The sequence below is a fragment of the Xenopus laevis genome, chromosome 9_10S, assembly GCF_017654675.1.
Source record: "Xenopus laevis strain J_2021 chromosome 9_10S, Xenopus_laevis_v10.1, whole genome shotgun sequence".
Lineage (NCBI taxonomy): Eukaryota > Metazoa > Chordata > Amphibia > Anura > Pipidae > Xenopus > Xenopus laevis.
Window position 1 is genome coordinate 16,126,739 of NC_054388.1, and position 27,996 is coordinate 16,154,734.

Here is a 27,996-nt window from a genome sequence, read left to right on the forward strand (position 1 = left end):
TGCTCTTCCCCACTCTGACAGACAGAAACTCAGCTCTGAACCAATAGATATTTAGGGTTCAAGTAGCCTTTTGCATTATGGTATTTAGTCAGGCACCTCAGTGAGCATAAAATTCACCCCAAATTTCTCCCTAATTGGTCTTCAGGCTGGGTCCTTTTAGCTCATAACAAGGTTACAGATATATAGAAACATTGGGGTAACAGTCACCCTGCTATAGTTCCTGGGGTACCCAGGGCACAAATAAGCACTCACCCCAAATTTCCCCCTAACAGACATTCAGGCTGGTCTCCCTTAGCTCATAACAAAGTTACAAATATATAGAAATAGTGGGGTAACAGTCACCCTGCTATAGATCCAGGCAGGACCGCCATCAGAAATCACAGGGCCCCATACCACAAAATTTCCTGGGCCCCCTGGGCTGTGCCCACCACAAGCCCCACCTACAGGTCCGCCCTCCCCACCCCACAGGTCCGCCCCCACCACACAGTAAAAAAAACAAAAAAAATATTGGTTGCTAGGGTCCCCAAATGTTAAGAAAAAATTAAAAGATATTGGTGGTTCAGGGCCCTCCATAAAAAAATTTTTGAGCCCAGGGCCCCCCCCATTAAAAAATATTGGTGGCTAGGACCCCACATGTCCATGCCTTCCTGAAGTCAGCAGCTCTCAGAAAGATGGGGGCCTGGCTAATCAAGTAAGTGTGGCGTGGCCGGGCCCCCCTTACCCTCGGGGCCCCCTACAACTCTCCCCCCTGTCCCCCCCGATGGCTGCCCTGGATCCAGGGGTACACAGGACACAAATAAGCACTCACCCCAAATCATCCACTAACTGGGTTTGGACTAGAAATTTTTAGCTGCCAATGTTGCCTGTTAAACACAGTGTCTTGTAATAGGACACAGGAGAGGGGTTTCATAACTAATAGACATATCTGTGTTAATTACTTCTATTTACTGAATTCATGATCAAGGGTACAATTTGCATGGTGATTAGTCTGTCTCACGTGTCATTAGTCACAGAGAGCTTTTTATATCAGCCTGAGACACTAATGTCAATAAGTTTGGCTTCTAGATTCCCCATGATTTCTATATATAATATATTGACAAAGATATACCCCCCATCTTTCCCCCAACCACTGTCACAGTGTAACCCCCATATCATATATGCACATAATGTAACTGTATAATATATAGGCACAGATATACCCCCATCTTTCCCCCAACCACTGTCACAGTGTAACCCCCATATCATATATGCACATAATGTAACTGTATAATATATAGGCACAGATATACCCCCATCTTTCCTCCAACCACTGTCACAGTGTAACCCCCATATCATATATGCACATAATGTAACTGTATAATATATAGGCACAGAGATACCCCCCATCTTTCCTCCAACCACTGTCACAGTGTAACCCCCATATAATATATGCACATAATGTAACTGTATAATATATAGGCACAGATATACCCCCCATCTTTCCTCCAACCACTGTCACAGTGTAACCCCCATATCATATATGCACATAATGTAACTGTATAATATATAGGCACAGATATACCCCCATCTTTCCTCCAACCACTGTCACAGTGTAACCCCCATATCATATATGCACATAATGTAACTGTATAATATATAGGCACAGATATACCCCCATCTTTCCCCCAACCACTGTCACAGTGTAACCCCCATATCATATATGCACATAATGTAACTGTATAATATATAGGCACAGATATACCCCCATCTTTCCTCCAACCACTGTCACAGTGTAACCCCCATATCATATATGCACATAATGTAACTGTATAATATATAGACACAGATATACCCCCCATCTTTCCTCCAACCACTGTCACAGTGTAACCCCCATATCATATATGCACATAATGTAACTGTATAATATATAGGCACAGATATACCCCCATCTTTCCTCCAACCACTGTCACAGTGTAACCCCCATATCATATATGCACATAATGTAACTGTATAATATATATTCACAGATATACCCCCATCTTTCCCCCGACCACTGAAACAATGTACTACAGGCAGCTTGATGGAAATAACTAAAGTCACACCAGCCCTGACAGTGTGGCCTCTTGGGAAATGTATGTGCAGTTCATTCCAGGTTGTTCGCTGTAACATTGCAGGTTTATAAAAGAGACTTATTTCCAGACTTCAGAACAATAGATTCGGTGGTCCTACCGGGCATCCTATTATTCAGGTAGATAAAGGCCATGCCAGTTCTTATCTCGGCGGTGCCTGACGCATCAGACACATTTCATTAACTCTTATTGATCCCAATGAGATAAAAAAGTTCAGCTTTTCACACAACAGAATGTTCCAGAACACCCAGAAATATAAATAGGAAGGGGCAATGCACCAGTAATCGTTGATACACTGTAAACAAAGGATCACAGCAGTCCACCACCTTTCCAGACAGGGTTGGGTAGTACAGTAAAAATTGGCCAATCTTCCTGAACCAAATGTATATACTGTCTGGTAAAGAGATTTACCAGTATGATGGTACAGTGTGTGCCCAGAACATTCCTTCTCTGTATATTTGTATTTATACATATGGGAAGGAGGTGCCATATTGTTTCCCTTAGACAGTACAGTATGAGGGTATAGCTTATTGTGTGCCCAGAACATTCCTTCTCTGTATATTTGTATTTATACATATGGGAAGGAGGTGCCATATTGTTTCCCTTAGACAGTACAGTATGAGGGTATAGCTTATTGTGTGCCCAGAACATTCCTTCTCTGTATATTTGTATTTATACATATGGGAAGGAGGTGCCATATTGTTTCCCTTAGACAGTACAGTATGAGGGTATAGCTTATTGTGTGCCCAGAACATTCTTTCTCTGTATATTTGTTTTTATACATATGGGAAGGAGGTGCCATATTGTTTCCCTTAGACAGTACAGTATGAGGGTATAGCTTATTGTGTGCCCAGAACATTCTTTCTCTGTATATTTGTTTTTATACATACTGTATGGGAAGGAGGCACTATAATGTTTCCCTTCCACAGTACAGTATGAGGGTATAGTATACTGCATGGCCAAAGCATTCCTTCTCTTCTAGGCCACCTTCTAAAGTGCCACTGGACCTATATACAGCTCTGTCGACAGCCCAGTACAAGGAACAGCTTATTGCATGTACTGAACATCACATAGTCCTTACTCAAAGCCATCACACTTTCTCCATTCGATTCACAAACTCGCAGCAGGAAGCAAAACTGAGCTTGGGGGATTAATGTTAGAGAGGAGGGTGCTCTGGGGTGCGCTTGACTTAGTTTTGCCAGTGGCCTGGCCGGTAAAAATGATGGCTGATCCCAATGTTATGAATAGGAAAAAAGATAAATATATAGGAAGGTCGGTATTTTTTTTACAAAAAAAGGTGGCAACCCTAGGGGCAAGGAAATATTCCATGAGTTACAATGTACATGTAGTTAGTGCCGCTAATGATTGAATTACACACTGTGTTACTCTGGCATCTCTCCAGTACTTTTTATTTTTTTCATTCTATTTAAATCAGCTCCCTCTGCCCCATTCAAACTACTCTACCTGACTGCAATCATCAAGAATTAAATTATAACAATCTCTGTTTTTATTTATTTCATTAATAAAGATAACATTCCATCCATCTCCCTACCACTTACATAATGGGATTGCTGAGGTATCTGTGCTGTCACTCTCAGCTCTGAAGGCTGATATTGGTTCTCCTTTTAATGAGATTATTATATAAATATAATGTAGCTCTATCCACACCTGAGGTACCCAGATACATATAGTAACCATATAAAGGCAACCCATTTAGCTCTTCTGTCCGTATCCCTGTCGCCAAATTCGTTTATTTAGTGTAATTCCCAGAGCGAAATATGTTTTCTCTCAGGTGCTGGGGCTGTGGAGATATATGATATGGGGGTTACACTGTGACAGTGGTTGGAGGAAAGATGGGACTATATCTGTGCCTATATATTATACAGTTACATTATGTGCATATATGATATGGGGGTTACACTGTGACAGTGGTTGGAGGAAAGATGGGACTATATCTGTGCTATATATTATACAGTTACATTATGTGCATATATGATATGGGGGTTACACTGTGACAGTTGTTGGGGAAAGATGGGGGTATATCTGTGTCTATGTATTATACAGTTACATTATGTGCATATATGATATGGGGGTTACACTGTGACAGTGGTTTGAGGAAAGATGGGGGTATATCTGTGCCTATATATTATACAGTTACATTATGTGCATATATGATATGGGGTTACACTGTGACAGTGGTTGGAGGAAAGATGGGGGTATATCTGTGCCTATATATTATACAGTTACATTATGTGCATACAGTATATGATATGGGGGTTACACTGTGACAGTGGTTGGAGGAAAGATGGGGGTATATCTGTGCCTATATATTATACAGTTACATTATGTGCATATATGATATGGGGGTTACACTGTGACAGTGGTTGGAGGAAAGATGGGGGTATATCTGTGCCTATATATTATACAGTTACATTATGTGCATTTATGATATGGGGGTTACACTGTGACAGTGGTTGGAGGAAAGATGGGGGTATATCTGTGCCTATATATTATACAGTTACATTATGTGCATATATGATATGGGGGTTACACTGTGACAGTGGTTGGAGGAAAGATGGGGGTATATCTGTGCCTATATATTATACAGTTACATTATGTGCATATATGATATGGGGGTTACACTGTGACAGTGGTTGGAGGAAAGATGGGGGTATATCTGTGCCTATATATTATACAGTTACATTATGTGCATATATGATATGGGGGTTACACTGTGACAGTGGTTGGAGGAAAGATGGGGGTATATCTGTGCCTATATATTATACAGTTACATTATGTGCATATATGATATGGGGGTTACACTGTGACAGTGGTTGGAGGAAAGATGGGGGTATATCTGTGCCTATATATTATACAGTTACATTATGTGCATATATGATATGGGGGTTACACTGTGACAGTGGTTGGAGGAAAGATGGGGTATATCTGTGCCTATATATTATACAGTTACATTATGTGCATATATGATATGGGGGTTACAGTGTGACAGTGGTTGGGGGAAAGATGGGGATTTCACCTGTGAATCAGAAGATGGGTAGTAGAACCGAGTGGAACACAGACATAAGTATTAATTAGGGAAATGTAAGTGGGAGAGGAGAAGAGATGAGATGCAGGATTTTGACTACTTTCCATTAGGCCAGAACGGCAGACAAATTATCATGGAAACAGAGCTGAACAGAGAGGCTTAGGGTAATGGGAGAAGTGATGGAGAAAGTACTGGTGCTTTGGATGGAGTGTGTGCTTCATAGCTGTTGGATCACATTTGCTGTGCCCACTCTGACAGGTAACCCTAAAAAGAAAAGGTTAACAAGGATAGGAAATCACAGGCTGGCTGCCATTTATATTCTGCGTGAGCAAATTTCTTGGAGCTTAGTTCAGTAGGCAGTTTGCTTGGAAAAAAATTGATATTTCAAAAACTTTTTTAGATAGATGGATCTGCAGGAGTTTAAGGGTTAACACTTTCTGTATTTTGCCCAGTGGGGGGTAAATAAGTAAGAGATTTAGCTGTCAGAGAACAAATTGTTTCTTCTATTGGTCAGAGCTTCAGGGACTTTCAGAATGAGTTCACTCAGCAGATTTTGGGTTTATGGGAGATCGCCTGCAGAATACTAATGGGGGGTTCTTGTTAGTTTGATGCATGCCCTACGGCATCGCACCGTCCCCTTACGTATGTATAATGCATGAGGCCTGTTCATCCTTCATCCTCTTTCCTTCTTTCCTGCCCGAAGTGAGAAGGCAAAACATCTTCATGCAGGTTGGCACAGACCCTGCCCGCGGCAATTGCAGGCACAGTTGTGTATTAGATACAACACCAGCAGTGTTCCCTCTAATTCCTTATCGGTTATGTGTGTCAAAATATTATTTAGCAAGCACATTTTAAACTTGTGTGCATATATTTAAAAACTGTGTGCTCTGGTCACAATAAATTCAAAATGTGGTGTTTACACACAAAATCCTTTGTGTGCACTACAATCCCTTGTTTTCTGAAAGAATTTTCTCTAATATTTTAACAGGTTGCACTTCTCTGGTTTTGGCTTTCAGAGCATTTTGGGTAATGGGACAATTCTGAATGACAAATACATGAATGCAGAGCAAAAATTCCCTGGAACAGAAAATAATTCTCCAAGGCAAACTGAGATAAGGGGAAGTGCAATCAATACTTGGCATTATTCCTGCACAGACAGGAGGACTGAGATCCAGGAGGAATCGTTACCTGGATACAGATCATTGTTGCTATGAAATAGACACACAAACATCACTTTCTCCATCCGCCACAAAAACACCCCCCATGGCTCTTATCAATGCCAATCAACAGCAGAAATATTTTCTTTCTGACTCCAAAACAGCAGTGGAATATGGTCTCCCGGATCAACATTCTGTTGGAGTGTAAATCAATCCCAGAATCCAGGAGATTTTGTCTGCTTGAAAAATATCTACCAGTGAATTAGTCAGTTTGGATATTCAGTTTGGATATTTTTATTGAGGTTTCAACTAAACAAATCAAGGTTTGGGATTTCTCTATTTTACTGGGTTTGGCAGCTACTGTTTAAATGCCCCAATTATTATATACCCGTGTGACCATTTACAGCTGGGGCAGCCAATCTAGTGGTTGCTGATGTTCCAGGAGTGCAGGGATCCTGGTGGAGGTCCAGACGTATGTAAAATGTGGAGTAGGACAAAATTTAGACACCAGGGACAGATGGAAAGAGCAAGATAAGATGGAGGCAGTAGGATTAGGTGAAGACACTAGGGTAGGACAAGCTGAAGCTGAAGCTAGTACATCAGGATAAGTTGGTGATGGTAGAGCAAACTAAAAAAATTTGGAAAGAGCAGGATGGAGATGTTCTGAGACAGAGGCAGTAGGGTGGGACAAAATGAAAACTGTATATCTGTAGGACAACATGGTCGCAGTTTGGCAAGATGGAGATAGAAGAAAAGTACATTACAATAACTGTAGGATGAAGAGACATGGACAAGATATAGACAGGAGGACAAGATGGAGACAGTAGGGCGAGATGGCAATGGTAGGGCAAGATAAGGATAGAAGAAAAGTACATTATAAAAACTGTTCGATGGAGATTGAGAGACAAGGACAAGGTAGAGACAGGAGGACAAGATGGAGACAGTAGGGCAAGATGACAATGGTAGGGCAAGATGGAGATAGAAGTAAAGTACACTATCAAAACTGTAGGATGGAGATCGAGAGACAAGGACAAGATAGAGACCGGAGGACAAGATGGAAACAGTAGGGCGAGATGGCAATGATATGGCAAGATGGAGATAGAAGAAAAGTACCTTATAAAAACTGTAGGATGGAGATGGAGAGACAAGGACAATATAGAGACAGAAGGACAAGATGGGGAGAGTAGGGCAAGATGGCAATGGTAGGGCAAGATGGAGATAGAAGTAAAGTACATTATCAAAACTGCAGGTTGGAGATGGAGAGACAGGACAAGATAGAGACAGGAGGACAAGATAGAGACAGTAGGGCGAGATGGCAATGGTAGGGCAAGATGGAGATAGAAGAAAAGTACATTATAAAAACCTGTAGGATGTAGGTGGAGAGACAAGGACAAGATAGAGACAGAAGGAAAAGATGGAGACAGTAGGTCAGGATGGAGACAGTTGGACAAGATGGCAATGGTAGGGCAAAATGGAGACAATAGGAAATGAAAGAGATTGGAGGGCAAGATGGAGAAGGTAGGAAAATACAAGATGGAAATGATAGAAAAGGACAAGTTAGATATAGTAGGAAAGGACAGGATTTAAACTGTATGGCGAGATGGAGACAATATGACAAGATGAAGATGGAATTGCAAGATGGACACAGTAGGGCATTACAGAGACAACAGGAAAAGATGGAAATGAACAGAACACATGGAGATAGTACAAACATATGTAGACGTAACATTAAGGACAGCTCTTCATTTGTTTAGGTACTTTAGGTACCTTCAACCACCAACAAGTAAAGGGATCTTTGGTTCACCAGTCCTTCTACAAATTATGGGAAATACACAGTTTGAAGGCCAGATGTAGTATACTCCCAACAGTTTTATTTTTTCTAAAAAAAAAAATATTAAGTCAAGCTATATGGGAAATTGTTAGTGTATCATCAATGACAAATACCCACCACCTTTTCAAGATTTTATTTAAAAAATCATCAACTAAATAAAGTAGTTTTATTTTTTCTAAAAAAAATAGTATGTCAAGCTATACGGGAAATTGTTAGTGTTTCATCGATGACAAATCCCCACCACCTTTTCAAGATTTTTATTTAAAAAAATCATCAACTAAATAAAGTAAAATAAAATGTCTCCTATGTGGAACTGTCTCCATGCAGAGTGTAGAACAGTTTCCATAGACACCTCCATTCAGCCTTGTGTGTAAAAATAGCCTCAATGGCACAAACACAAGACAGAGAACCCATCTATGGTACTCACCATGGGAACAAGGCACATAGTGCAGGACATTTGTGTCATCGCTTAGCCCCTTTGTAGCTGGAAGGGGGTTGCTAATGCAGGATAATGGGGGAAAAACTTACCGGTAATAAGAGGGTTATAGGCTTCAGTGTACAATTGAACCAGTATAACTTAACTCCTATGCAATAATGTACTCTAGCAGTGTTGTAGGCTCTGGCTATGGGACTCCCAACAGGCCTCTTGGATGGAGGGTGGGTTGGTCCTGTGCTTCTTTATGGGATTCTAGATATAAACCCAGTATCAGAGCCATAGTCTCACAAGACAGGGGTAGGTTTAATTGCCCTTTATCTAAAGGCTTATTTACAGTACTGTTTGGCCAGCGAGGCCTGTGACTTATTCAACATGAAGAGTGATAGAGGAAAAGCAAGACCACCCACAAATAATAGGGTGTTATTAAACAGTGTTTGACTAATGAAAGTGCACTATAGAAGGAGACAGCCTATCAGTGTGGATCAGGGTGAGGGGGTACAACTCCCAGCTTTACTCTCATTGCTGCTGTAATAAATCTACAGAGAAACCTGGTTTTCTTGTGGCTGAAACAATATAAGCTCAATTGGGAGCAATGTGATTATACAACATTATACATGTAACGAGACGCGTCCGGAGAGAGCATTGATGGAAAAATTCATAACTCACTGCTCCCACATACTAATAGGGGCGCACCCCCAAATCTAATTACTTGCAATCCATAACTGTAAGAGAGAAGAAAATCCCAGCATTCCTTGCCCACATAGCAAGGTCACCTCTCTCTGACTGTATCTGTGTACAATCTGTAAAATCTCTATCCAACAACAGGGCTGATAAACCACTTTTGCTGATGAGTTCCTTGCTGGCAGCACAAAGCTAGTGTATGTGCCCAGAGGCAACGGGCCATATTCCTCCCCTCCCCAGTCTGGCTTATTCCTTTAGAGCAGAGACACATGTAGATTCGGGGAGATTGGTCGCCCAGCGACAAATCGGCTCTTCTTTGGGTGACTAATCTCCTCACAACGCCTTCCCGCCGGCTAGAACCTAAATTGCCGGTTGGGTGGCACTCTGAGCGCTTAGTTTTCCGCAATCTGAGTGCCATCCCACCAGTGATTTAGATTTTAGCCTGCAGAAAGGCAGTTTGTGGAGATTAGTCGCCCGACGAAGAGTCGATTTGTCGCTGGGTGACTAAATCTCCACGAAACTCCACGTGTATCTCTGCCCTTATCCCTCCCCACATTGAATTCATGGCAATTTGGCAAATGGATGAAACTTATTTAATTCCTTTGTACAATATAAATGGCCCCCGGCTCTTATCTATCTTATTGATTAATTGTCCGTCTCCAAGCAGCAAGAACAGAGCCCAGAACTTGTCCTGTTAGAAGCAAAGATAGTGCATCATGGAGATAAAGGAGGGGGATCATTTATCAAGGGGAAACTCTGAACAAACAACAACCTCAGAAGTTCACAAGTATTAGCCAAACGTGGAGACCTTAAATCACCTCTTCTGTAACATGAAGGTTTAGCCTTATAATCAGGACTGGCTTCATACCCAACCCTCGGAGCTTCTCAAGTTGGCCTGAAATGAATAACCAGACCCCATCTCAGACCCCATTATCCTTCTACTTGCAATGCTGCCAAACATTGGCCCACTTTTGGCAACATCCCTACATACCACACCCATGTTACCAAAACATAACACAGATATGCCAATATAATTACTACAGAAAATAAATAGTCAGCATATTAAGGAGACAGTGATGTACTAAGGCAGCAGAATTGATTTGCAGGGTGCCTGGGCCCCCAAACACCCCTCGTAAAAGAGACCAGAAATGATAGTAAGATAGTACTCCATTAAATATTCAATGAATAAGAGAGAGCTGATACCTGTTAATGAAGCAAACGGAGTGATCCCAGATTTAATACAAGGTGCAAGATCAAACGTTTCTGGACCACATGAGCCTTCCTCAGTGAAGGGCCATGTAGTCCCGAAACGTTTGATATTGTGTTAAGTGTCTCCAGCACCATTGAATAAATTTGGGATCACACCATTTGCTACAGTTATCGGCGCTCTCTTATTCATTGGATTCATGACTGGCGTGTGGCTAGGCCAGTGCTAATACCTGTATCCCCTCACTTGACTTTGTATGAAACTCCATGAAATATTGCCATGCCAGTAAGATCAGTGGATAGACTGAAAGCATTACAAACACAATGCTTTCCTAGTGCACCCATAGCTGCTTGGCACTTTCTCTTTCACTGCCAGCCTGCTTAAAGGAGGAAGAAACCCTTTACCACAAAAACACGACCCCACTCCCCCCGCCTAACGTCCCCCCTTGGGGAAATACTACTAACTTTTTACTTACCCCCCAGAGCAGAGTCACAGCATCGGAGTTCACAGCAGCTATCTTCCGGGTCTTCTTGTCTTCTTCCGGCACTTCGGCAATTTCCGTCCATTTTGGCATATGCGCAGTTGTCACAAACCGGTACACTTGTTTAACTGTGCATGCGCCGCTTCGCCGGTCTCCGTCTCAGCTTACCAAAGATCCGGAAGATGGCTGCGGTGAACTCCGATGCTGTGTGCTCCCAGTGGCCTCAAAGCCTGTGCTTATTTTTTTATTCCTGGCTTGGAGGCAATGTTTTAGTTGCTTAAAAAACAAGTTTGCTCACTCGACCACGGTGTAACTCCCTACTCCTTACAATTTATCCCAACAGAATGATATCCTGTCGAGATTAGCACATATTGTATAGCCAATTTACCATGTGTCTGCTCTAATTTTGTAGATTACTTGATTGTATTCATTTTGTACATTGTAATACTGCAAACATTATTACTGTAACTGCTATCTCCCTACTGTATCTGCATGATATATATGTGATGAAAATCTAATAAAACACCAATGTTATAAAAAAAAAAGAAAAAACAAGTTTGCTGCCAAACAGAGCCTCCTGTAGGCTGCCAGTCCACATAGGAACTACCACATATCAAAAATGTCAATCCCAGCCCTAATTTGGCACAGCATGCTTTTGTTGCTCCCCATCAGAATCGCTCTGTTCCCAAGATTGACGTCATCCCTCTGCACCATTCATGTGATCTAATCTTGTAAGAGCCGATGAGAAAATTCAAAATAAACGGAACACAGGTTCAATGCCCGTATATAGGTTGCATTTCTTGGCGTTCCTGGGTGCTCTATTATTTTTTATTTCCAGGACTCTTGACACTCTGCTTTGTATATGACTATGATCCTTTGCTGCCTGCTCTTTAATCTTCTGCCTGAATCTTGACCACGATCCTCGTTTAACCCATTGGCTACCATTTATTGGATTTGTAACTAGTGCTTCCTCCTTGGTCGGGACTTCTCCACTAGTTGGGCTGTGAGGCCCCGACACTCCCCAACTCTTTTTACAACCTAATGTGCCTCATGGGTAAAAAAAAGTTGGGTACCCCTGCAATAACCTATACTCTTTTACTTTACTATCTAAGCAAAATAATGTGCCACCTCCTCCCCATATGTATAGATACAAATATTCAGAGAAGGAAGGTTCTGGGCACTCAGTAAGATTCATCCTCATACAGTCACTAGCTTCTGCTCCGGATCCCAGAGGGTTGAGCCCCACAGTTTGGGAACAGGTTGGATGATAGTGAGTGGATATTGCCAGTAGTAGAATTGGGTCAGGGCCTGGGGGGAAAGTAACAGAACCCCAGAGATAAGAAAATGAGGATATTCATTTTTGGCTTGTGTTCCTGTTCCCCCTCATTAGCAACATTTATTAAAAGAGAAAGCGTGAGTCACAAGTGGATAAATATTTGCTTTGCTTCTCCCCTAATTGTGCCAATTTCACCCACCCACGTGGATCTGCAGTAAATCACAGTGAAAAGCAATGCCTGGGCCTCCTGTACTTTCCCATTATCCCAGGCCCCTCGGAGATGTGCGGCCATTGACTTGTAAAGTGCCGCTGAAAGAATTTATAGCTTGGTGCTGTCCAACTGTTTTACATATAGTGGGCAGTTGATTTCATCCATGGAAGGACAATCACTTCATCTGGCTCTCTAACTGGACCACCCTGTTAAAGCATCCTCTTCTATTAGGCATTGTGGTGTAGAGGGAAGGCACTACTTCCATGCTCCTAGTTGACTAATCTAACCAATCTGTCTCTGATATCTGATATGCTGATTTGACCCTTGGGCCAACCGTTCAATCATAACAGGAGCTATACAGCTGCTGGTATGAGGACCACACATACATGCTGATGCAGTCCTTGATCCAATGGCAGAATCAAACCTGCCCAGTGGCCTGATTTTCAGCCATATATTAGTCAGGCAAGTCTATCAGCTGGCCACATACACTGGCCAATAAGCTGACAACTGGGTCAGAAAAGACTGAGTCAACAGCTTTTATTGATCCATGTATAACCACTTTTACATCCCCTGAAGCCAGCTAAGAACTGGGCAACTGATTGTAGCCAATGGGAATGATACAGTTCCACCTGGTGGTTAAAAATGATATCGCACATACAAGTTGCTCTTGACCTTTGTCTTTAGGGGGGGGGCAATTTACCTAAATCTTCCTCAGACCTTTCCTTGTTTGATTCTGGGAGTGTCAAAGACAGAGAGTAGACAGGACTATAAGGATATACGTTTCAGGTTGCCACATGTGCCATTAAATTTAATCTGCTTGCACATCTCCGTGTTGTGTAGCGAGGTGTTAAATAAATTCATCCCAGCCGCGTTGAGAAACAATTACCTTAATAAATGTCATCAAAAATCAGAGGAAAACAATAATCCCATGGAAAAAATAAATAAACTTGCAACGGATAATGGAGACTATCTGACATGTAACCTTTGCGTGAGTCCGAGTAATTGCTCGGAAAGGATAATTGCAAAACTAACAGCACAATTAAAAAGTTACAAGGAAATCAGAGAATGTACAGAAATAATTATCAGCCTGCGAGTCAACAACCATGATCCAGGGTTAAAGGGGGGCAAATACAGGAGATGTGCAAGTTGTTAAGGGGCAAGATCAGAGCAGATAAACTGTATCAACAGGATAATTAATTACAGTACTGGGAGTCAGTGATACCCAGTGTTCTCTTATTTCTATATCAGGAGTGCCCATACTCTAATGCGAGGTTTACTTTTAGCGATGTTATGATCTACATCCATTAAAACATTGTTAGCATTCTCTTCCATATTACTTAAATATTGATTCATGAGAAAATGTATATTGATATGTTTGACAAAAACTATTTCTCATGTACCACAACCTAATAAATATCTGAATGACAAGCATGAAATAGAAGGGGGATTTAGATAAGTGGTTTGTTGACATTGTCTTAAGATCTATGATCACCAGCTAAAGGTCTACTGGTAAATCTCGATCTACCTTTTTGGCACCCCTGCTCTATATTATACAGTTACATTATGTGCATATATGATATGGGGGTTACACTGTGACAGTGGTTGGGGGAAAGATGGGGGTATATCTGTGCCTATATATTATACAGTTACATTATGTGCATATATGATATGGGGGTTACACTGTGACAGTGGTTGGAGGAAAGATGGGGGTATATCTGTGCCTATATATTATACAGTTACATTATGTGCATATATGATATGGGGGTTACACTGTGACAGTGGTTGGGGAAAGATCGGGGTATATCTGTGCCTATATATTATACAGTTACATTATGTGCATATATGATATGGGGATAACACTGTGACAGTGGTTGGGGAAAGATCGGGGTATATCTGTGCCTATATATTATACAGTTACATTATGTGCATATATGATATGGGGGTTACACTATGACAGTGGTTGGAGGAAAGATGGGGGTATATCTGTGCCTATATATTATACAGTTACATTATGTGCATATATGATATGGGGGTTACACTGTGACAGTGGTTGGAGGAAAAATGGGGGTATATCTGTGCCTATATATTATACAGTTACATTATGTACATATATGATATGGGGGTTACACTGTGACAGTGGTTGGGGGAAAGATGGGGGTATATCTGTGCCTATATATTATACAGTTACATTATGTGCATATATGATATGGGGGTTACACTGTGACAGTGGTTGGGGGAAAGATGGGGGTATATCTGTGCCTATATATTATACAGTTACATTATGTGCATATATGATATGGGGGTTACACTGTGACAGTGGTTGGGGGAAAGATGGGGGTATATCTGTGCCTATATATTATACAGTTACATTATGTACATATATGATATGGGGGTTACACTGTGACAGTGGTTGGGGGAAAGATGGGGGTATATCTGTGCCTATATATTATACAGTTACATTATGTGCATATATGATATGGGGGTTACACTGTAACAGTGGTTGGAGGAAAGATGGGGGTATATCTGTGCCTATATATTATACAGTTACATTATGTACATATATGATATGGGGGTTACACTGTGACAGTGGTTGGGGGAAAGATGGGGGTATATCTGTGCCTATATATTATACAGTTACATTATGTGCATATATGATATGGGGGTTACACTGTGACAGTGGTTGGGGGAAAGATGGGGGTATATCTGTGCCTATATATTATACAGTTACATTATGTGCATATATGATATGGGGGTTACACTGTGACAGTGGTTGGGGAAAGATGGGGGTATATCTGTGCCTATATATTATACAGTTATATTATGTGCATATATGATATGGGGGTTACACTGTGACAGTGGTTGGGGAAAGATGGGGGTATATCTGTGCCTTTATATATTATACAGTTATATTATGTGCATGGTTGGAGGAAAGATGGAGGTATATATATGTTTAAGGAGGCTCTTTAACCCATTGATAACACCATTTACCAAGCCAGATGTATAAGCTAGGCATTACTCTATTGGGGGGGAAGTGACATATAAAATGAAGGGAAAATTCTAATATTTACATAGCTGTTTTCCTAAATGAGGAGCCAGTCAATAAAGTAAATATAATGGAACATACTTAAAATCCTCAGTTATTTCATGGTATCTGCTCTGGAGTCAATGACCTTGGACAGAATCCATGTTCCTTGTTGATGGCCAAATCAGCTGAAACCTTTGTTCTCCTCCCATTCATTTGATTTTACTTATTTCAAGGCACAGATATAACAAATAAATCGATATCTATTTCTGTGGACGTCTGATTACTTAAAGAATATTAGGTAGGAAAGTAGATGTTGACCTTCATGGTTCAAGTTTTAATTTGAAGTCTCCTTAGCCTTATCAATATACAAGAACATTGGAGTATCAGCCATAGATCCAATATTGATCCATTGACCCACATCCAATCTTGACTGACCTTCAAACTCAGAAACATTTTGGAGAAAACAATTTACCCTAAGTGTCTAAAAGTTTCTTCAAGCCCCCCAAAAGGCTCTAGATCTATAGTTTAAGAACCAGTTCACTGTAGTGATCTTTGATGGTCAACCAATTTGTGGTGATCCATAGGGCATGATGGAGACTGTAGGGCATGTTGGAGACAGTAGGGCAAGATGCAAACAGTATGGAAAGATTGAGACAGTAGCATAAGGTGGACACAGTTGGCGAAGATTGTGACAGAAGAGCAAGATGGTGACAGTAGGAGAAGATGGGATAGTTGAGTAAGATGGAGTCAGTAGGACAAGAAGGAGACAGTAGGAGAAAATGGAGACAGTGGAGCAAGATGGAAACATTAGGTGGATAGGGCAAGATGGAGACCACAGGGCACAACAGAAATAGATGGGCAATGTGGAGATAAGGTGAGGACTGTAACGCAAGATGGACAAAGTAAGACCAGATGGACACAGTAGGACAAGATGGAAACAGTAAGTGAAAATGGAGAGAGTAGGACAAGATGGAGACAGTAGGACCAGGTGGACACAGTAGGGCAAGATGAACACAATAGGACAAGATGGTCACAATATAACATGATGTACAAGATGGGAACAGAAGGAGAAAATGGAGGCAGTAGAACAAGATTGTGACAAGAGTGCAAGGTGAAGACAGTGGAGAAGTTAGTGACATTGGGGAAAGGTGGAGACTAGAACAATATGGTGATAGTAGGGCAAAGAGCAACAACATATAGATAAAGGCGAAAACGATAGGGCAAGATGGAGATAAAACAGTAGAAAGATATAACAGACAAAGATAAAACAGTAGGGCAAGAAATAAACAAGATGACAAGATGGAGAAAGCTGGGCAAAAGGGTGACAGCAGGGGAAACTCCCGCCAAATGCCAATCTACAGCTTTTTCATCTGAGGGGCCATTGGTTAAATTGTTCCACAAAGTGTATTTGTCCTGGGTCCCACCATAATAAAATGCCCATAGTAAAGAGTCTGGGACAGACACTGGGAGACGTGGACATGTGGCAAATTTAATCCAATGTAATCCAAAGGGAGTTGAGGAATTTGTTGTCTGTTTACAGCTGAGGGGTTCCAATGTCTGTGTCAATACCACTAGAGAGGCATTACGCTCAGGGTAAGGATCGTATACACTGTATGCCAAAGGCCAGGTCTTTTAGCATTGTATGATGTGTATACTGAAATATTACAATGTAATAAAATATTACAATGTTTCTCTCCTTTAGTTGCCCTTTAAACGCAGATACATGGGAAGGTTTAGATATTTGTTATTGGTACTGTTTCCCATTGGAACTGACTCAGGGCATGGGGGTGCATTCTATGAATAACAGTACAGGTATAGAATCCGTTATTGGAAACCCATTATCCAGAAGGCTCTGAATTACAGAAAGGCCGTCTCCCATAGACTCCATTATAATCAAATAATCCAAATTTTTTTAAATGATTTCCTTTTTCCCGGTGATAATAAAACCGAACCTGGTACATAATCCAAACTAAGACACAATTGACCCTTATAGGAAAAAAAATAGTTTATTTGGTTTATTTAACGTTAACATGATTTTCTAGTAGACTTTAGGTATGAAGATCCAAATTACAGAAAGATCCGTTGTTTGGAAAACCCCAGGTCCTGAGCATTCTGGATAATAGGTCCCATTCCTGTATATATTTTATACCTGACACTGATGGATTACCCAGCATAAACCCCACCAGGGGGTGGAAGATTGAATCGGGCAGAAAAATGAACTGTTTGACTTTTGGATTTTAGAATCTATCATTCGACCAAAAAATAAAAATCTGTATGTCTGCTATGTGCAACTTTAACCCCCGCAGCCCCTACCGGCAGTCCAGTCGATATTATCTGACAGGCTGGACTTCCAGTAAATAAATAGCCCCCCTGGGGGTCCCCAGGCCAACGAGGAAGCTGCAGATCTCCCCCTTAAAGAAAGTCTATTGCTCTGAATTTCACTGATATGTGACATATAACAACAAGCAATTTGTATAGATTAAAGGGAAACTTTTCTTCCTTCCAGCCCTTTCATTTTCCTTTGGCTCCTGTGTGACTCTTACAGCCATGTCTGAATCACAGTCTGAGTCTGGAGAGCTCTTTACTTGATGTTCTGCCACCTTATTGTCAGTGTATAAAGAGAATGCCCTTATGATCGGTGAGAATGTTATTAAAATTAGATTTTCATCTGAGATGTGCTTATAGCTAATTCCAAAAGCTTCAACTGGAAATGCCCCCATCCCTGTGGAGCCCCAACAGCCAAGTGCAGAATGTCTTGTTCCAGCCAGACCTTCCGAGCCTTAAAGCCAAAATTGGAAATTAAATAACTCCAAAAATGATTGCTTTCACCCCGGGACACACACTGACCCACATAATCACCCCTGCACTGCTGTCATCTGACTCCATCCCATTAATATAGGTCTGCACTGCTGCCTGGACTATTCATAGTGGCATGGGATTTTGCAGGTACAAAATACTTCAATTTAATATCCCTATAAATCCAGCTCCCTGGGTGGACTAGAAAGCATCTGTCTAAAATGCCACAGGGTATTCTGTGCCAAGATTGTGTTACATCTGTTCTGTTCGGTGTCAGGAATGAGAGATCTGGGTGTTTGTGTTCTACTGACAGCATGAGCCAATGAGCTGAGCATACAGCGTGTAATGTGCCCCGACAGTCACAGCATGAACCCACTTAGTGTGTTTGTTATAAAGCAGGAACATGGATGTAGAACTGGCTCTGGGGCAGTCTCCTTCTGTTTCCATTTGTCTCTTAGGCACTTACATGGTATATATCTGTGCCTATATATTATACAGTTACATTATGTGCATATATGATATGGGGGTTACACTGTGACAGTGGTTGGAGGAAAGATGGGGGTATATCTGTGCCTATATATTATACAGTTACATTATGTGCATATATGATATGGGGGTTACACTGTGACAGTGGTTGGGGGAAAGATGGGGGTATATCTGTGCCTATATATTATACAGTTACATTATGTGCATATATGATATGGGGGTTACACTGTGACAGTGGTTGGGGGAAAGATGGGGGTATATCTGTGCCTATATATTATACAGTTACATTATGTGCATATATGATATGGGGGTTACACTGTGACAGTGGTTGGAGGAAAGATGGGGGTATATCTGTGCCTATATATTATACAGTTACATTATGTGCATATATGATATGGGGGTTACACTGTGACAGTGGTTGGGGGAAAGATGGGGGTATATCTGTGCCTATATAATATACAGTTACATTATGTGCATATATGATATGGGGGTTACACTGTGACAGTGGTTGGGGGAAAGATGGGGGTATATCTGTGCCTATATATTATACAGTTACATTATGTGCATATATGATATGGGGGTTACACTGTGACAGTGGTTGGAGGAAAGATGGGGGTATATCTGTGCCTATATATTATACAGTTACATTATGTGCATATATGATATGGGGGTTACACTGTGACAGTGGTTGGAGGAAAGATGGGGGTATATCTGTGCCTATATATTATACAGTTACATTATGTGCATATATGATATGGGGGTTACACTGTGACAGTGGTTAGAGGAAAGATGGGGGTATATCTGTGTCTATATATTATACAGTTACATTATGTGCATATATGATATGGGGGTTACACTGTGACAGTGGTTGGAGGAAAGATGGGGGTATATCTGTGCCTATATATTATACAGTTACATTATGTGCATATATGATATGGGGGTTACACTGTGACAGTGGTTGGAGGAAAGATGGGGGTATATCTGTGCCTATATATTATACAGTTATATTATGTGCATATATGATATGGGGGTTACACTGTGACAGTGGTTGGGGGAAAGATGGGGGTATATCTGTGCCTATATATTATACAGTTACATTATGTGCATATATGATATGGGGGTTACACTGTGACAGTGGTTGGGGGAAAGATGGGGGTATATCTGTGCCTATATATTATACAGTTACATTATGTGCATATATGATATGGGGGTTACACTGTGACAGTGGTTGGAGGAAAGATGGGGGTATATCTGTGCCTATATATTATACAGTTACATTATGTGCATATATGATATGGGGGTTACACTGTGACAGTGGTTGGAGGAAAGATGGGGGTATATCTGTGCTTATATATTATACAGTTACATTATGTGCATATATGATATGGGGGTTACACTGTGACAGTGGTTGGAGGAAAGATGGGGGTATATCTGTGCCTATATATTATACAGTTACATTATGTGCATATATTCTAGTTAACAACTCCATTCCTAACTGAACACCTCCCTTCTCTGTTGCCTCAAAGTGAACAGGACCTTAAACAAACAAACCCTTTAACAAACCCTTTTGCTTATTCCCACCACCCCATTCCCAGGAAACTACAGTACGCATGGTTAATTGGGAAAACTGTTTATAACTTTGTCGTATACTTCAGCTGACACAAAATAAGACAATGTATACAGGCATCTTCTTCTATTGTCATAAAGCACAACTAGACTGTATTGCCTTGCACCGAGAAGCCTTATTTTACCATTGAAATGTGTCACCTGATGTTCAGTGCTCTTTGATGTTATAGTTACAGAGGAGTAACTGTCATGCCCACAGGTTCCACGCAGGAGGATTCTGCATGTATTACCTGCTTCGATGTTCTTGATTTGTATTATGGGGATGAATAACTATTCAGTTACAAATATAAACAGTTGGTGGCCAAAGACAAATGCCCTTCCTGCCCTACCATCACATGATGAATTACTGGCCACTGGGCATAATCAGTAGGAGGGCATAGAGCTCAGCTCCCTCTCCCAATATAAATAATAACTGCCAACAAATCCTTGGTTGATAATGATCAGTGCCAGCCTTTAGCATGTTATTATACCAATGGATCTCATAATTGCATAGGAGCTTTGTACCCATATTAAATTAGCTTTCACCCACAAAAACCTGGCACCCAATATAATCTAAATTCTGCCACTTCACCTTACATATTACCTTGCCCTAGGCACTGGAGTTCTGACATTCAGCACGGGAAACTATATGCAGATTGGCAACACAGACTGAAGGAATGAAACCAAATATCCCAGGGCACAACGTTAATTAAATTATACAAATAACCTGAAATTTATTGTGCCTCTGCATATGCAGGGGGTACTGAGTCTCCACAAGCTGTAATGCTCATGGAGACAAAATGTAGCATATCTTTACCCTTTTACAGGTGGGCTATTATAATCTGACCTCTGATTGGGTGGGGTCCATTTAGAGTGCCAGTCCTTTCAAGTGTAATCCTGTTATCTGGATGGAGGGTTGCTATTGTGCTGCTGCATGGGGTTAAGGCAGAAAATTTCAGATTTTGTCCCCTGTATGTATGCAACATGTGTAGTGGAGTCTTTAGGGCATCACTTGTCATTTAAGAGAAAAAGTAGGTATAGTGGCTACGATGAAACATATAGCGCAAGATAAAGACAGCTGGATAAGCAGTGTCCGACTGGCCCACCGGAATACCAGGAAAACTCCCAGTGGACCCAGGCATCAGTGGGCCCTCTTGCTTCTAACCATTTAGTCTATTTCATGGTCATTCCCTATTTCTTTATGAGAAAACAGACTTAATAATGGAAGACTATACTAAGCAGATAGAAAAGACTGGGAGAATAAAAATGTTGATTGAGTAGAGGAGCAATAAGGGTTTGGAAAGTGGGCCCACAGTCTAAGGAATCTGGTGGCCCCCTGGCATCCCAGTCCGACACTGAGAACAAGATGGATATAGTACGGAATTATTGCAAGTAGGGAAAATTGGTACCAGTATTTTCAGTGTTGCCCAAACTGCAGCCCTTTAGCTGTTGTTGATACAGTGTCGGACTGGGACACCAGGGGCCCACCCTAAAACCTTAGACCAGGGGCCCACCAAAGAACCATAGACCAGGGGCCCACTCTCAGTACTATTATTATTCTTCTCCTCACTCAACCTCTATTCTCCTAGTCTCTATTCTTTACATACTATAATCTATTATTCCATATATTTAACCTCTTTGTTCTCAAAGAAATAGGAAATAGCCATGAAATAGGCCAAATGTTTAGCAGCTCAAGGGCCCCGACACCTGGGCCCACCAGGAGTTTTCCTGGTATCCCGGTGGGCCAGTCCAACACTGTGTTGATATATCCACTTTACAGCAAAAGGAGATTTAATAGAACAAGAACTTAAGGGCTATAAGGTGACCATTCTTACTTTATATAAAACACTGGGTCCCACAAAGATCTGTCAGTTTGGCTCCCACCACCATACAATATTTATTGGGTGCTATTTCATTTTTCACCTCTGCAGAGTAAGTAGTATTGTGACTCCCACTTACGCAGTAATACTGTCTGCACAGTAGTAATGTGCCTATATGAACTGATAAGCAGGAAGAGAAATGTAGTCCTAAATAATATTAATATTCACCTTATTATTATTCAGCATAGAGAATACATTGCAGCCCTTGGCTGAGGTGTAGAGAGAATAATGGAATGTGCAGCCCAAGGACAGGCAGCAAGATGAGCTTCTATCTCACCTAATTATATTTCATTTTGCCAATTAGCCCTGCAGCAATTAGCAGTAAATGGCCCTTCCTTCGCTACCTGCAAGTCTGTGACTCTAAAACGACCCCTGAAAAGTGTCCGGTATAATTAATGAATTGCTGAAGCGACAGCTCGGGTTCCCACATCACTAATCATAACTCAGATTGTTGTTGGAGCAGAACATAGAATTCTCATTACGGCCTTGTTCTGTTCTGAGAAATGTAGCCTGCACAAAGAAAGGGTCTAATAAATGACATTAGATGGATTTGTTGCTGTGCAAGTTAAACATATTTTACCATTGAATCAAACCCCCCAAAATGCAGAGACAGTAACTTACAGTGTGTGGCTAAGATGACTGCAGGAAATGTTGAGAGATGTAGTTTATAAATGAATACAGGGTGATGCATTGGATTCCCCTGCTCTTTAAAAACATATTGTTATTATCGTTTTTGGAAAAACATACCGTGAACTGTCTGTAGGCAGGAACAACAAGGCATTGTTTGCATTGTATTAATGCTAATCTTCAGGCCCGTTTATTCCAAATTGAGTTGTGACATGATTCTACCCTCTCCATACCATTTCTACATCCATTGGCTTTCCCAAATCTCCATAATCAGTTGGCTTCTCAGCCTGGTACCTTTGTGTTCAGTTGGTTCCCACTATCATACATCTTATTCAGTTGTCTTCCCACTTTTATACCTCCATTTCAGTTTATTTGATTCCTTTATATCCTTATAAACTTGGCTTCCCTCTCCAACACTGCCATACTCAGTTGGCCAGAGCTGGATTTCGAAACTGGGAGCCGTTAGTCAAGCTGCACCCACACCATCCACCCACCCACCTGGCAAACCAGCAACCAAGCAACACCCATCTGGCAGCCCAATGCTACTTGTCTCCTATACGCACATGCGTGCCCACCCGCTACTTTGTTCTTTACATAGTTACATAGTTACATAGTTAAATTGGGTTGAAAAAAGACAAAGTCCATCAAGTTCAACCCCTCCACTAGGGACTCCTGCTCGTCCAGTGCTCCAGAGGCAGATGTGCAGGGCGACATACAACCCCTAATTTTGTGCCATCCTAGGACCAGGCCTTTGTGACCTTCCCACAAATCTGGGCCTGCAGTTGGCTTCCCTCTTAATGCCTCCATAATCATGCGACTCTCCTTCATATCTCCATATATGTTTGAGACCCCATATCTTCATATTCATTTAATGCTGAAACACAAGTGGAGCAGAGTGTTCTTTGTTTGGGCCTCTTGATGATGAATTTTGGGGTCACTTTGACATAGTAAAAGACCCCTCTTTTTTTCTGTCTCAGGTCAATGCCTTCCTCTCTTTTGTTTTCCCGATGTTGGTCATTTCCGTGCTGAACACCATCATTGCCAACCAACTGATCATCATGGTGAAGCAAGCCCACCAGGAAAACCAAGTGTGCACCATCGGGGGCCAGCAGACGGTCCTGAATATGTCAATAGAACCCAGCCGCATTCAGTCACTGAAACATGGTGTCCGAGTCCTGAGTATGTAAATATACTTCTTTCTTTATTCTCTCCCTCTGTGTGTTTTGGGGAACATCCAGGCAAAGTATAATATTCATTTATTCTTTCCATCTCCAATGCAAAGTATAATATTCCTGTATTCCCTCTCTCAAGCAAAGTATAACACAGGTATGGGATCCGTTATCCAGAAAACTCCAACTTACAGCAAGGCCATCTCACATACACTCCATCTTAATTAAATAGTTCAAAATTAAAAAACAATGCATTGTACTTGAGCCCAACTAAGATATAATTAATCCTTATAGGAGGGAAAAACAATCCTATTGGGTTTATTTCATTTTTTGGTAGACCTAAAGTATGGAGATCCAAACTACAGAAAGATCCCTTATCTGTAAATCCCAGGTCCCAAGTATTCAGCATAACAGGTCCCATACCTGCATTGTTTAATTCCCTCTCCCAGGCAAAATATGATATTCCTTTATACACTGCAGTAAATAATTTAGTTTAACATAAAGGAAAGTGGCGGATTAATAAACAGGTAGATGTGATTTATTTCCTCCGGAGGAAATGCAGCTAGACCACAGGAAAAACACAAAATCATTTCTCTCCAGACAACAAGAGAAAAATTCATTCCGTCTCATTTCTCTGTTTCCTTGCAGAGAGAGCTAATAGTCCCCAGAGCCATTATAACACATCAGGCAACCCCAAACCTGAAAGCTCAGCGCCTTTGTCTTCACCCTCTTTATAATAGACTAAATATCTTACATAGACTCCATTTTAATATAACAATTCAAATTTAAATGATTTCCTTTTTCTCTGTAATAATGAAACAGTTCTTTGTACTTGATCCCAACTAAGATCTAATGAATCCATATTAAAAACAGAAAGACTCCTTGTCCAGAATACCCTATGTCCTGAGCATTCTGGATTATAGGTCACCTACCTGGAATAATAAGAGAGTGATATTTGCATAATATAAACATGATTATTTTACTCAAAGTGAGTTTGCAATTATATTCATAGAAATGTTGTTCCTGACACTTTCCAGCAGGTCTGCTTTGCTTTATAACAAGTCAACATCAGAGCTATAGTCGCACAGCAGCCGAGTTGTAGAGTGTCAGTGCTGCAGCTGAATTGTAAAGCAGCAGAGCTAGATATCAATAACAGCTGAGTTGTGGTGCAGCAGAGCTAGATCTCAGTAAGTGCTGCTGCTGGATTGTACTGTGGTGGAGCTAGATAGTAGTAAGTACTGCAGATTAGTTGAACTTCCAGGTATCAGTAAGTATTGCAGCTGAGTTGTACTTCTGTTTTTTTTAAAAAATGTGTATACTTTCCTATATACCATTTTTGTCTACTTGCCCCCTACATAGCTCCATACGAGGTGTGCCGTCAGCTTTGATCCGCATCAGTAGAAATTGCATTATAAATTCATTAAGGTGTTTGCAGCTCAGAGGCTGGCATGTTTAATCCTTTGGGGGCAGCATGGAACACAGTTTTTATCCAGTACAATGAATTAATCCACTTTAAACATAACAATGTCTTAGAGGCATCAACACACCAAATAGTTTTATGTCTCAGGGTCAGTGGGCCTGACTGCTAAGCAAACACACTATAATTATTTTTTTAAACCACAATAAATTTTAAGAGAGAGAGAATTGGGGATCCTAACACTGCTGGAAGTATTGTATCCCTGCTCTATGTGGCATGCTGGGAGTTGCAACAGTAGATGAGCATTCTAGACTTTCAAAGTTTTCCCAGTTTTTAAAATTCACAGTGATCTCTAATTATTATATTCTTTATTATTTTATCATGCATATTATTATAAAAAAAATTATTTTTATAATAATATATAATATAATATATTAATATATAAGTATTTTCTGCTCTGAATTTTTCTGCATATTTGAACTTAAATGAGCCATGGGACCTCACTGCTGCTTCATCGGCTAAATTAATAACAAGGGGCAACAAAGCAGCTACTCCAGCCTCCATATTATCATGAACGATAGTAGAATGCTTGTTTGTTTGTTTGTTTAGCAATAACTTTTAAAGAGAGATTCTGTCAAGCATGGAAATACTATTGATTTTCTCAACAAGAACAGAAACAAAAAACGTGTATTGTTTCCAGAACCAGAAAATAATTCAATATCTTGTTTCTGAACTGTAATCTGTTAGAAATGAGTGAATACACAGGGTATCAGCAGGACAAGATGGAGACAGTAGAACAAGATAGTAAAGCAAGATAAAGATGATAATACAAGGTAAGAAGATGATAGGACAAGGCATCAACTGCAGGATGATATAGAGACAGTAGGGCAATATGGAGACACTAGGAAACTATGACAGTAGGACAAGATGGAGATAGAAGAACAAGATGGATATAGTAGAGCAAGATGAAGATGATAGGACAAGATATCAACAGTAGGATGATATAGCGACAGTAGGGCAAGATGGAGACACTAGGAAAAGATGAAAGTAGGACAAACTGGAGACAGTAGAGCAAGATGGCAATGATAAGCAAGAGGGAGACAAGAGAACAAGATTGAGACTGTAAAGCAAGATGGAGACAGTAAAGCAAGATGGAGATGACAGTAGGAAAAGATGAACATAGCAAGATAAAGATGATAGGACAAGATGGAGATAGTCAAGCAAGATGAAGACAGTAGGACAAGAAGAAAACAGTACAGCAAGATAAAGATGATAGGACAAGATGAAAACATTAAGGATGATACAAAGACAGAAGGGCAAGATGGAGACACTAGGACAAGATTAAGTAGGATAAGATGGAAACATTAAGATAGAAATGATAGGACAAGATGGCAATGGAAGAATGATACAGAGACAGAAGGGCAAGATGCAGACAGTAGGACAAGATGGAGACAGTAGGACAAGACAGAGATAGGCAAGCAAGATGAAGACAGTAGGACAAGATTAACACGGTAGAACAAGATAAAGGTGATAGAACAAGATGGAGATAGTCAAGCAAGGTGAAGACATTAGGACAAGATGAAAACATTAGAGCAAGATGGAGATGATTGGACACAATGGCAACAGTATGATGATACAGAGACAGTAAGGGAAAGAGGAAGACAGTAGGACAAATGGAGACTGTAGGGTAAAATAGAGACAGTAGGGCAATATAGCGACTGTAAGACAAGATGGAGAAAGAAGAAAAGATAGAAACAGAAGGGCTTGATGTTGGCAGTAGGTTAAGACAGGGACAGTAGGACAAGATTGTGACTGTAGGGTAAAATGGAAACAACAGTACAAGACAGTGAAGGAAGGACACAGTAGAAAAAGAAAAAAAGAGACATTAGGAAAAGATTGTGACGTGAGGGAAAATTAGAGACAGTAAGACGAGATGTGCAAAGTGGGACAAAATATTGAGAGGGAACAAGATAATGATTAGAACAACATAAGAACCGTAAAATGTTAAATCAGTGTTTCCATATCTGTGACTTCTTTATATATGTAAAGGGGCCGGTGACATCTGTTTTGTCCTCAGACAAACCACCTTTATAGACAGTCGTGCAGCTGAAGGGTTAAAGTTGCTTTCTAAAGTTGCAGTCTAACTATAGCATGGCACTATATGGGATCCGTGACGTCAGTAACATCGGCCTGAGTGACATTTTCAGAGCGCTGTGTTTGCATAAAAATTGTTCCTGTGATATTTTTACTTCATTTAATGATGTTTATTCATTTTATTCTCCATCTTAGCTTAATGCACGTCCCTGCAGAAATCCCAAGTGCAATTTGTTTGATCAGGTGGAACCAAGTGTAGGTGAATGAATAACTTAAATTCACTCTGGCAAGCAGAAAAATCACTTACACAGTGATTGAGGGGGAAATAAATGGCTGTCAGGCTTTAAACTTTGTTCATATCATCTCCATTTCTTAAAGGTCAGGTGACCCAGAGCAAGGAAAAACATTGAAATTACACACTGCAATAGTTTTCCTTTAAATCCTTTCTGGCCTCCAAATTGTT

At 40.8% G+C, this 27,996-nt stretch overlaps 1 protein-coding gene across 1 annotated transcript in view; it reads left to right on the forward strand.

The window, feature by feature from the left end:
* The window catches only part of LOC108702649 (neurotensin receptor type 1), a 43,925-nt gene that overhangs the window by 5,573 nt on the left and 10,356 nt on the right, over positions 1-27,996 (forward strand). The window contains exon 2 of the mRNA XM_018238256.2: positions 23,831-24,032. Coding sequence (XP_018093745.1) covers positions 23,831-24,032 — 202 coding nt within the window. The remainder of the gene's footprint in view (positions 1-23,830; positions 24,033-27,996) is intronic.